This window comes from Molossus molossus, unplaced genomic scaffold (genome assembly GCF_014108415.1).
Source record: "Molossus molossus isolate mMolMol1 unplaced genomic scaffold, mMolMol1.p scaffold_m16_p_3, whole genome shotgun sequence".
NCBI lineage: Eukaryota > Metazoa > Chordata > Mammalia > Chiroptera > Molossidae > Molossus > Molossus molossus.
This window is the reverse complement of record NW_023425366.1, coordinates 59934312-59947631: the sequence shown is the minus strand read 5'-3', so window position 1 is coordinate 59947631 and position 13320 is coordinate 59934312. Positions and strand designations below refer to the sequence as shown.

At 31.9% G+C, this 13320-nt stretch overlaps 2 protein-coding genes across 7 annotated transcripts in view; one reads left to right on the top strand and one right to left on the bottom strand.

Annotated features, from left to right (window-relative positions):
* Positions 1 to 13320, bottom strand: part of RASA1 (RAS p21 protein activator 1) — a 96021-nt gene that overhangs the window by 34285 nt on the left and 48416 nt on the right. For all 4 annotated transcript variants that reach the window (XR_004961820.1, XM_036280955.1, XM_036280956.1 and 1 more), the window contains 7 exons: positions 13008 to 13160; positions 11912 to 12047; positions 11221 to 11291; positions 9932 to 10049; positions 8504 to 8535; positions 3973 to 4025; positions 1533 to 1683 (listed from right to left, as the gene is read on the bottom strand). Coding sequence is in view for 3 of the 4 variants with exons in the window: in XM_036280955.1 (XP_036136848.1) it covers positions 1533 to 1683; positions 3973 to 4025; positions 8504 to 8535; positions 9932 to 10049; positions 11221 to 11291; positions 11912 to 12047; positions 13008 to 13160 (714 nt within the window). In the remaining variant the exon portion in view is untranslated. The remainder of the gene's footprint in view (positions 1 to 1532; positions 1684 to 3972; positions 4026 to 8503; positions 8536 to 9931; positions 10050 to 11220; positions 11292 to 11911; positions 12048 to 13007; positions 13161 to 13320) is intronic.
* Positions 1 to 13320, top strand: part of CCNH (cyclin H) — a 109627-nt gene that overhangs the window by 63500 nt on the left and 32807 nt on the right. The window lies entirely within an intron of this gene.

The window sequence follows — 13320 nt, the reverse complement described above, 5'->3', positions numbered from 1 at the left end:
AGATTCCAATTTTCCATACATGTACTTAAGAGTCACTATTAAGTTGACAAAAAAAAAGGTCTACTTTTTAAATTTTTAATGAGAGTATTTTTGAGATTGAAAGAATTGACAGAGAAATGGCATTTATTTATTAGCAAGTACTGAATTCAGGTAAACGTTATGAATTTTTATCATTAAAACATTTACGTATTTTGCTTTTATAATAATAACATGCAGTTAGGTCATAAAATATATAAATAGCAGGTGAAAGCAGAAACAAACTAAGAGAAAAGACTAGGAGCAAATTTAACGTGTGGGATTACTGCAAGGCTTATTGATGATTTTGAGAAACATCCGTCAGTTGCTCAGGTATGTGTCCTGACTGATTAACCTACAACCTAGGTATGTGCCCTGACCAGGAATCGAACCTTCAACCGTTTGCTGTACGGGATAATGCTCCAATCAACTGAGCCACCAGCCAGGGAAACGATTTTAACTTTTAAAAAAGTCTCAAGATGGGCATTTATCAATCCATTTAAGAGTTAAGAATTCATAGTTTTATATATTCCAAATCCCTAGAGAACTGGAAAATGGGAAAAATTAATTTACCTTCATTAAGAGCTCAAGTTGCAATTAGCTAGATAGTCAGTGAGGATGTCTAGATCAGACAACTTATATGTAAGGTGACTAGACTCACATCTTTCATTTGATGCTTTATAACTAACTGAACTTCTCAAAAACAACTAGAACTATTTTGTTTTTTTTGTTATGTTGTTTTATCCAGATAAACTGATTGCTGGATGCCTATATATTCAAAAGTCAAGCTGGAATTGAGAGAAATTCTAACAGGAACAAAGAACGACGCTGTGGCATTCTACCTGCACTTTAGCTTATGTAAACCTCAAAATAGGAAAACAATGCTACTCTAGAGTTATCCAGTATGGGAAAACCTTTATAGTCAGAAATAAAATGAAAGATGACTTTCTATTATGCAAGGAAAAAAATTCTGTCATACGGTTTCTTTATTAACTTATTACCTAATCAAGTAACTAAAATCAATTCTGAGTTTCAGAACAAGCAAAAAGTTTACTTAGAATTTTAAAGGTAAGAAGTAGGAACCAATAATTACAAATAAGAAATATCAATTTGAGAGTAACCCAATTATAATTTATAGTAAGACTCAGGTTACTCTTGAAAAACTTTTTTCCTATTAAAATGTCTCACTGATAAAACAATGTGTTTTCCTTTCTTAGATGTTTTGCTGTCCTACAAATAATATATGGAGTTAGCAAATTTGCTGCATATAGATTGGACATAAATAATTTTAAAAATTACATAAATTCTGTTTGAGGAAAATAAGTTATTAATTTATATTCATATTAACACTGTCTAAAGAATTCCTGGGACATAACTACTACTAAATTATTAAAGGTCTTATAACTTTAAATTTTAAAAAGTCAGAAATACTAATTATGAATGTAATATATTTGTATTACTGAGATGTCCACTATTTTTGCCAAAAGTAAGATACCTAAAAATTTCTCACAACTTACCTGTTATAATATCGGCCTCCCATCATAAACTGATTGTTTGGTGTTGGACATATTTTAAATCGCTGAATATTTTCACTGGTCCGAAAATAAAGTGAATAGTCACCAGGAGTATTATCTGAGGGCCTCACAAGAAAACTGCAGACTTGGCCAACTATAAAAATGAAGCATTAGAAATATAATTACAAAAGTACATTCAAAAGTCATAAACATATGCTAATTTTTACCAGGAACTTGTTTTATAATAAAGAAAATCTTAAGACTTGAAAATTTTTTTTTTCTGATTTATGAGTCACAAACACCCATGATGTTGTTTGTCTTTATTACATAAAAATACAGGGCAGCAGTTTGCAGCAGTGACTTCTGGTTAATAATGTCTATACCTGTCAAACTTGGAAAAAATAATCTAAGCATAATTAGAAGATACTGGCTAAAACCGCCACATTGTTTGTGAATCCAATTACTAAAGAAGAACCTAAAAAAGTTAGTGAATTTTGCTTAGGAATAATCTGTACTTTATCAATGATTCCGATTAAACATTAAAAACCAGTAACTATAATAAAATAGTAACAAAAGGCAGATTCAAAACAACTGAGATATTTGCACACCTTATAAAAGTCAATATGCATGCACTATATTTCATAGAAGCAAATTATATATAAAATATTTTCATATTAAATTTAGAGAAGTCTTTATGATATCTTAAATTGGCAGTGCCTCAACACTAAGATGTATTTGCCTTTGCTCTGTTTAAGTCCTACTGACATAGATTAGAACTTAACTGCTTTTAGGAAGGCACAGTAACACTCAAAATATCAGACTTAATTTTTATGTAAATTACTAATTGTTCCAATCATCTACTCAAGGCACTTACTATCAAGTCACTTCATGTTCAATATAAAGAACTGAAATCACTGCAAAATTGTATATGGAAGTGCTTATGTGTACTTTCCAGGAGACAAAAAACACAAGAGTCTTAAAAGAACACATAACCAATGAAAAGAAAACTAATATAAGAAAATTAAGTTTGGCTCCTTTCAACTTTATATGCCTAAAAACAAAGGTGAAGGACATCCGTAATACTTTCAACAATAATTAAAAACACCACCACCACCAACAACAACAAAAAAACAAAAGTGAGTGTATTTGGCAGTACACGTAAACTTATACTCAAAATTCAGTAAATTCACTAAAATAAATAGTTTGGTCCCAATGAAAGTTGATAGCATGCCATTTTGGCTGAGCATTTGGTCTCTATTACTACCATATAGCATTATTATGTTCTTGATTTTTAACCTACCTAAAATAAAACTGAACACTTCTAAAACTGCCTCAAATTTGTCAGAAGAGCATAGTAGTAACCACATTAAAATGCAATGCCTTAAGGCTTAAAATAACTCCGACAGCATCTTTAATAATCAGTTTATTCGCCACATGCAGAAACTATTGAACTCTGGTGCTTTTAAAGAACTAAGATTTCTAAATTACAGATTAAATGTAAACTTATCTCAGATCCTAATATGGTATGACTGGCTGAAGAAATATTTGGTCAATTAATGCAGTCTTAAATACTTAGGGTGATGACAGGATGGATTTTGTTTTAAATATAAACCCACAATACAAGTCAATTGTTACTTTGCATATTTCTATAACCACAGTTTGGGGAAATGTTAAATTTAGTATATTCTAAATAAAGCCCAATTATATACTTCTATAAGTGCACAAAGATAAATGCAATAACATTTGCTGCAGATGAATAGCAAATATATATAATTAAAATAACATGATATTTCTCTATAAGAGGCTGATCATAAACTATGGTATTTATACAATAGAAAGCTCAAGGCCATTAAAAAGAATTAAAATATATATATTCAAATATGAAAGGATCTCCCCAAATATATCCTAACATGAAAAAAAGTATGCTGCATGTTCCTATGAGTGTATGTGGAATGGTATGTACAGGGGTGTCTAGAGGTAAGAAAGACACAAAACACTCAGAAACAAAAAACCCACTCATTTGGTGCTGTTTCTGGGGAAGAGGACAGGGGCCTGGGGCAGAAGAAAAACATACTTCACTAAATGTTATACTGCATGTATGTTTTCAAATGAAAACACCAAAAAACCACTCAGCCAGAGTGGCTCAGTTTGTTGTGTCATTCCATGCACTGAAAGTTTGCTGGTTCAATTCTCAGTCAGGGCACATGCCTGGGTTTCAGGCTTGATCCCTACCAGGGGATCTACAAATTAATAAAAAATATTTTAAAAAATAAATAAAAACACCCCCAAAAAAACCCAGCAGTTTCTCCATGCTGGTCAAGAAATTACAATATGCATAAATAGCAAATGAGTGCTGAAAGCAAAATACATGATAAAGAGTTGGTTTGCTTTTTTATTCTTTTTAAACAAAGACAGTAGAAAAGGCAAGTGAATATACAAGTACCTGTCATTAGTAAATTATAAGCTTCTTGTTTGGAAATTTTCCCATGGAACCATCTTAAAAAGAGAACAAATTAAATATGTAAATCAAGTATCTTTGGCTGTTATATGATGAAAACTAAACAACCAACATAATTAGTATAATTCAAGCTGACATTAAATAAATGCAATACAATTGATCAGTTGTCTCATTCCTTTTACATCTAAGTTACTAGACTTTATAAATATGTATAAATTTAATACAACAAGAAAAATTATGGACTATCTACTATGAACTACAATTTCCATATTTTACCAATACAATCTTGATAATGACAAACTGTTACATCTTTACATCATAGCTAGCATTTTCTTTTTATTGGGAAGGAGGAGTGATACAGGTAAAGCCCACTACAGAATTACCAAGAAAAAAAAAGGGAATAAATTATTCTCATATTTTTATCCAAGTGTATTACAATATAATATGTGATAAGTTCTCTCTTCAAATAAAATACTTTACTACAAATCTGAACATCAGATTAAGTAGATAAGAAAGAGTAAATACTATCATCAAGAACAGAAAGGAAAGAATGACTTAGTATTATTAATTCTATTTGAGCTAATGACCTATCAAATTAGATTGTCAGAATATTTTATATCCTGTATACTTAAAATAAGCCTTTAGAAATGATAAAAAATGGCATTACAGTCAAGATCCATAGAATATAATAATTAAAGTATTTGAATTTTACCTTAAAATGACACATCTGGTTTAAAAAAGTAATTGCGAGTAACTGAATTACTGAAATCTCCTCTTACTTACCTGAAGAACTATTATCTATCTTGCTGATGAACACATATCAATGCCAAGCTGACAACTCCAGATCAACTCTCCACCACTATGCCATATATTTTTAGGGTCTAAAATTATTTTTCATAGTGCCTTCAAGAGCAAGTTGGAAAGTAAAAAATACTACCAGACTAAAAGATGTTAAGTGCTTTAAAATCCAATGTTACAAGTTTAGAGGCTACTCACACTGTTTTAAACTATTCATACTATTACTGATCAAAGTATTAAAATGTAACTGAATTTCTACCTTTTCACATGAAATGTGAATGAATGAAAGGCTAAACTTTTAAATTCTCTCTTTAACTCTATGCCAACCATTAACAGATCTCCTGGGGCTCTATGAACAATATAAAGCACACATGTAACAATCGCAGCAGTCCATGCTGCCTTAAACGGTAGTAAGGTTCTATAATGCATTCAATTATATTCTAAATGACTATTTAATACAAATGTTAAAACAGGATTTCTATATTACAGGGGAGAGTTGATCAGATTACCTCAAAGGCCAATCCTATATTTATATAGCTGGAATAAAGAAGAAAAAGGGAATTCTAAGGAGAGGGGAACAACAGAGTTTAGAGAAAATCAGCAATACCATTTTCTGAAGGGATTTGATGTGAGGTTCTTCATTCATACATTTATTACCTATATGTAACATGCATATATGTCAAGCACATGGTTTGCACCAATGACATACAAAGCTCTGTTTTTTAGGAAGTCCCCATACTACTAAGAAAAAGTGACAACTACTGTGTATCTTTAAAAACAATGTAGAAAATGTGATAAAGCACAGTGAAAGCTGAGGGCGTTTTTGGAATAACAGAGAAGGGGCACCAATTCTGTAGTGCATAAGGTAAAAAGGGACATCTTGGGAAAAGTTAAGTCTTTATTTATTTATTTTTAAATTGATTTTAGAGAGAGGAAGGGAGCGGGAGAGAGACAGAAACATTGATGAGAGAGAACATCAACTGGCCGCCTCCAGCATGTCCACCAATGGGGATTTGGCCCACAACCCGGGCATGTGCCCTGACTGGCTATGGAACTGGCAACCTCTTGGTGCATGGGTCGATGCTCAACCACTAAGCCACACCGACCAGGCGAGTCTTTAAGTAAGAAGAGGAATTAACCAAAAACACTGGAGGATATTTCTGGCCTAGGAAGTACCTTCAGCAAAGGAGAAAAACAATAATATACACTTGAGGATCTATAAGCTGGAGAGTATAATACTAGAAATGACAAGAGACAGGACTAGAAAAGGGCACAAGAGCTAGATCAGAGGATCACTTTAGGTTCTACTAAGGTAAAGATGGTTGAGAATCAGTTAAAATTTTTAAGTGATAGAGTGATCCAGTCAGATGATTCTGGCTATTGGAAGAAAAGGATCTGCAGAGGCTTAAAACCTTAAGGAAGACCAACTTGGAGGTGGTGGCTACATCAAGTCCTGGTTAGAGATGAAAAGGACCTGAACTAGAATATAGTTAAGATTGAGAAGAAGGCACACATTCAAGAAATATTTTAGAAGATAAAATTATCAGGACTTGTCACCTATATCACAAAAATAGGAAGCTGGGAAAACCAGAGCTAAAGTTATACCACCTATTTAATCTCAAAGGGCACTTATGGATGTTACTGAGGACACTTCATTGCCAGGCTCCACCTTAAAAAATTAGAGGCAGGTGACAAATACATAAACCAACCACGCAAATTTAGCTTATGCTAAATACCTAATGAATAGAAAGTTAAAAAGTTAAAAAAATTGAACAATCACAATAGTATTTAAAAAGATTTCCAAGTGAAAGTGGGATTAATACTTCATGCTACAAGAAAACTGGATATAGCTTTAAATATTTATTGGTATTTCACATTTTTCTTTTTTAATATAAATATATGTATAATTTTTTAATATAATTTTTATATGATAATATAAAAATATTATTTTTAATAAGGATGAAAATACAGATTTCTAGTTACTCTTGAATTACAAGAGGATTTCACAGCACTCGACTCTCATTCTTGCACACATCAGTTAGAGTGGACATCATACTGCAGGGAAATACTTTCTAGTTTTTACTTCCCAGTCTTTCCTAATGTAAAGAGTGAGAGCCAGCTGCCATTTATTACCACACTTGCAGTGTTGCTTTCTTATAGTAGGGAGAGTTCCGTGTACTTTGATCTCTATCAAGAGAGAAAATAAGAAGGATCAAGATTATGTTAATTTGAGAAAAACGGGGATATATACACCTAACTTATTTCATTGGTTTATATTATCTGTATGAACCCTCCAGGCATTAATTAGAATTTGTAACTCCTGGTAGTGGGGAGACTTCAAACTAGTACCATCCCACAAGGTACAGTCTCACTGATGGTGCCTATTTTGCAGTTACATAGAAAGATACAGAAAATGAACTCAGAAAAATATCTAATATGTTCCACTTAAGGAAGGGAGATGGGGGGAGTACTATATAAGGTGACTTTAAGAGGAGCATCTAGTTTAATGATTTTATGTTCTAATGATCAGAAACAAAATAGGCAAACACTGCGAGTCCAGCCTTAAATTCCACCCATTAAAGCTGACAGAATGGCCAGAAAAAAAATATTCCACTGAAAAGATATTAGAAGATAAACAGTCTATTAAAATGAGTCAAACAGAATTGGGATTAAGAGTTTAGATCTTCACTCTGGCTGGGTAGCCTCGTGGGTTACAGCATTGTCCCTATAAGTCAAGGTTGGAGGTTTGATCCCCCATTAGGACACATACATGAATTAACAAATGAATGTATAAACAGGTGGAACAACGAAATCGATGTCCCTCCCTTTCCATCTCAACTCAATAAATTAAAAAACCAACAATAAAACGAGCTGAGATCTTTAAGAACAATAAAAATAATTAAATCAAAGCTGAATATAAGAAATAAATATGGCACCCTAGGCGGTTTGGCTCAGCGGTTAGAGTGCCAGCCCACGGACTGAATGGTCAAGAGTTCGATTCCCAGTAAAGGGCACATACCTGGGTTGCAGGTTTGATCCTTGGGGCCCTGTGGAGGGCAGGCAATCAATTGATATGTCTCTCACACAGATGTTTCTCTCTCTCTCTCTCTCCCTCTCCCCTTCCCTCCCTTCCACTCTGTCTAAAAAAAAAAACAATGGAAAAATATCCTCAGGTGAGGATTAACAACAACAAAAATGTGGCAAATAGCAGGTGTAGTAATACCTGGTCATTGAATTAGTGCTTACAACATACTTAAAGTACTAAAAAGCTTATGAAAAGAAAGCCCTTGCAGTCTTATTAATATGGTAAAGAACCATGATCTGTAGGAAAAGTTCTCTACCCTCCTCCCCCAAATACCTGACCCATAAAATACATAAAAGCACAGTGGTGAACACAGAAAACGCTATTAATAAATCAATACGAGAATAAAGAAAAATGTTAGGAATTGTGACATTCATAATGTTAATGTTTACTGAAGAGTCTTTAGTTTGGTGACATAAAAGTTATATATAGGGATAAGCCACATTATTGAAAAATAACACTTTATCACTAGGTCCTTAAGAAAATATTTAAACAGCAGCTCCTGACCCTAATAAAACAAATTTTAAGTCAGCCCCAAAAGTATCAATTTTCTCTAAAAAATGTTTTTTTGCCCTAAGTTATCTAATTAGTAGGTTTACAATATGTTTTTCCTTTTAATAATCAATACAAACTCACATTTTGCCTTCATGCGGATCTTCCTCGCGGCCCTAAAGGGGGAGACATCAAGACAGTGTTACTATATCCATTTTTAGAAGCCACATCACATTGTTTACTCATACTAAGTTATTAACTTTCTCTCTTTTTTTTCTCTTCCCTTGTATTGACATTAGGTCATATCTCCTTATCTTAAATCGAGCAACTTTTTTTTCTGTACTCATTAGATAACTTTCACTTATTCTTATTAAAAGATTATCTTGTTAAATTTGATCTAGAATTCCAAAAGCTCAAGTAATGTTCAACTATATTGTAATCCTTTAAATAATCAAATAATGGGGGAAGGGAGATGACAACAGGGAAAGGAAAATCCAACATAAAAGTTTTTACTAAGAAATTTTATAATAAAACCAATACAGATAGTAAGCTTCCTCAGTTTGAACACTTCTTGCCTTAATAGAATAAATATCTCTCCAACTGTAGAATATAGAATACTAATCTGGGGATTAGGAATACTAATCTGGGGATTAGGAATGCTAATCCTAACTCTTCAACTAAGTAACTATGTGACTATGTGTATAGAATATATCACATTATTTCCTTAACTCCTCATACTTTTCCTCATATGATTTACTTCTGCATATCAAGATCTGGCTACCAGAATAGGCAGACAAGAGAATTAATAGCAAAGAAAAATATGTTCCACTGCCATCTTCCTGGAACAATAATCAGAGCACAGGTTTCACAGTTTATTTCCAGGTTCATGATATAATTTAAAAACATTAGCTTCGAGAGTTGTAAAAGATAACAAAAAAACATTGCATTTTGCTAGACAAATCCAAAAAGTAAGGGTGAATTCCAAATTTTTAAAATAATGTTTGCTATGTTTCAGTGATACTTAGCATTGTCTCTGAAATGTAAATGCTACTGGAATGCTAACTGCCTATCTAAACATGCACAAACATGATTATTTATACTGTTACTAATAATGTATTGTTATGACAATAAAAACAAGGAGAATATTTAAAATGTAGAACCATGTGATAATTATATGTGTAACATAACTGAGTTTTTCCCAGGCTACTAGAAAATTTGGGAGATATAAAGATTTTCAGAGTCAATGATCAGTGACATAACATCATTTATGAGGAAGAGAAAGAAGACAAAAGAAATACAAATAAGCAAAAATGTTAATACATTTTTAATTCTTAGAAACTCATGAAAACTGGCAGCTACGGATTAGAACACGTTAGCTTGGCTATACTTTACAAATAAATAGTAATCACTAATAATAAATACATTTCTAATAAAAAATTCCTAGGACTTGTGAATTGAGTTTTTCACAGATACAAATGTATTCATAGATAATTTCCCTGATTATAGACAAGTTCCAAAATTTTACCAAAAAAAAAATAATTCTGAGAGTGAGAAGAACAGAACAAAACTTACCACTTCTTCCACTAGGTCTTCAACAATTAGGCCTTGTTCATCTGTCCTCAGATTTGTAACCCACATCCACCCATCTTCTAATTCGTTATGAACAATGAACATGTCTCCTTTTAAGAAACTGAAAATAGCAATTATAAAGTTATTGACATTAAAAATTTTAAACATGAAGATTTGAGTAATCGTGTACCACATCAGAGATAATATACTGAAAAATGAAATGGATTAAAGTAAAATATCCTAGATTTTGTCTTATTTCTGGCATTACCTACAAGTAAAATGTTTTACAATTAAAAATCTGAATCTTAATTTCCTCATGGGTAAAATAGATTTAATAAAGGTACCTGCACTATTTATATCCCTGGATCATTGTCAGATTGAAATTAGAATTTCTGTACACAATAATTATATGTGTATTATAGGCTTTGGGGTATAACTCCAACAAAACTGTACTTGAAAATTTAACTTTCAATGTTACTATCTTTCAAAAGTAAGTTAGATATAAAAGTATAAACATAAAATAATTGTCCTGGCTGGTTTGGCTCAGCGGTTAGAGCATCAGCCTGCAGTCCAGAGAGACCCGGGTTTGGTTCCCGCTAAGGGCATGTACCTCTGTTGCAGTTTGTTCCCAGTCCTGGTTGGTTGTGTGGGTGGCAGCCAATGGATATATCTCTCTCACACACTGAAGTTTCTCTCTCTCTCTCTAAAAATCAATTAAAAAATATTTTTAAAAAAAGAGGCATAGCCAAGGGTTGAGATTTAGTAAAATAAATATTTCTTACTGTCTCATCAAGAACAATCTTAAGTTAAACTGGCTTTTTTTTGTTGTTTAACTGCAAATGTGTCAGTGAAGAACACTGTATTTGGTGCTACTATCTTGATTTGTGCTAAGGCCCCAGCAGTTTTACTGTCCACTGCTTGTGTACCATCAGTATAAATGTCACAGTGAGAAAGGCAAATTATGTCTTAGTATTATTATGAATAGTTAAGGCACAGATGTCATGTAATGATAAAAATTAAAATAGAGTATAGAATAGAACTCTCCTTATTTTGTCAGCAATAGTCTAATAAAAGCTCATCTTTGTAAGTTCATCTTCACTGTAAGAACTCTGATCCAAATCCACAATCTGAACAGATAAGCCAACTAGGAGTACTAAACATTAGACTCAATATTAAAGACACCTTTACCTTTCTGTATGTTATTTCTTCAAATTCCAAAACCTTCCTGGTCCAAGAGCAATAAATTATCAAGTCTTTCAAATGTCAATAAATGAGAATATGCTATAAAATACCTTATTTCATCAGTGTCTGGTACTTTTGTATAAGGCAGAATGGCTCGAACACGCCTTCTATCTTCTACTGGCTAAAAACCATAAAAAAAATTTATAAAAGATAAATACCTTTTTATGTCAAAGTCAAATCAAGTATGTCCACACAAAGTGAAAGCCAATAAAAACTAACAGGATCATTCAAATTATGTTTTACTGAGGTTCTAAATACCCAAAGCCTAAAAATGTTTGCCTTGTTTTATTGTTTTATAGAAATTCTTTTAACAGTTAAGTATGACTAGTATGTTTTATCAAGCAATATGAACAATCATTACATATGAAGCCATATGGAACATATAAATTAACCTTTCTCTGATTATATAGAAGGCGTTTCAGAATCTTGCAGCAACTTCAGCATTAGCACTATAATATCATTAATAACTCTTCATTAATTCAAAAATATTTGTTAGCTCATCACCATACAATATTTAAAAATCAAGTAACTTAAATATAAAATTATAGAAAAATTATCTTTTCTTTTTTTTTTTAAATAAGTTGTCGGTTTTGCTCTGACCCTACAACCAGAATTAAATTTAACACAACAAATACTTCTTGAATTAAATTAAACAAACATCACAGGAAACTGAACAAGAGCTAACCCAATTAGTAAAATGAAATAAAATTTTCAAAGATATTTTATTCAAGTTTTACTTGCCTCTGGTGGTGCAACTGGATAAAGCAATTTTTCTCCTTTAAGCAAACAGGAAACATGACTGTAATAACCTATTAGGTCTGACAGTGAAGAAAAACGTCTTCCACCAATGTAGTAATCTCCACACATAGCAATAATCCTATTTTGTACAGGAAAAAATACAGTATGACAAAAGCCTTTAGAGATCATTTTGAAGACTGAGTTCCATAAAGAAATTATAAATCCATAATTTTCATGCTCTTTTTAAACTGCATCCCAGTATTAAAATACCACTTATTAATATCTATACCATATGCTAATAACTTGAGGTTATTTCTTCTACAAATACTTTGCATTTAATACAATACATATAACACTTATAAACTTCAATTCATTAAAATATTTGTGAATCTATCCTCAAATACCTCTTTACTCACTTTCCATATTAAAAACTGAACAGCAATTTTAATAAAAACCTCTGGCTAAAAGCAGCTTATACATCTCTTGAAATATTTACAAAGAGTATTAATAATTTCCATTCTACATGTGGTATATTATTCTTAAAGCTTATCTTAAAATCTAAAAATCAATTATATACATTTTATCAGTTAACATTATAGGTACTAGTTGATTTTTTTTTCAATCTTGCCCATAAAAATGAAATCAAATAAAAAATATGTATTTATACACACAGACTTTGATATCTGTACACGAAAATCTACATGCCTATTTAACTGAACATTTGCAAAGAGTTTTAGAACAGCATAGCTAAAATGAATTAAAGGATACACACCTGGACTCTTAAAAACTGTTTCCTGTATTTTCTGTTACACTGTATTTCCACTTTACCACTCAAAGTTTCCTTGTAATTTAGAGAATTTATACTTTAAAAGTAATAATTATATTTGTGATTAGCACAGTAATGCCCAGTAACAATACTGTTTTTAAACAAAAATATAAACATTCAACATCTACTCTAAATTGCTGATTAAATCATTTCATTGAAAACAAATCTCATAAATGTCACTGAGTCATTCACCTTTATTAAAGTAAATATTTTTACGAATAGTACAGCGAAATGGCTATATTATATAGCCTCAAAGGAGGACTAAAGACTTACCTAAAATGGTTGACAACATTTGTCTGGCTAAGAAATGAAAGTACAAAGGACCCTGGCCTCCGATCACTCTCTCTTATGAGGTAACTGCCAGCCTTCCCTGCCTGTCTGAGGCGTTCTTCTGCCATAGTTCTATCAAGTTTTCCATGATACCACCTAAGGGGAAAAATTAAGAGATTAGAATAAAAATAGCAACCATAAAATTACTAATCGTAGTTGAAAAACATACTACTAGAGGTTATAAATACCCACATGTAACTTGAACATTTACATTTTACTCTAAAACAGTTTTGCAAATTTTAACTCAATTGTTTTT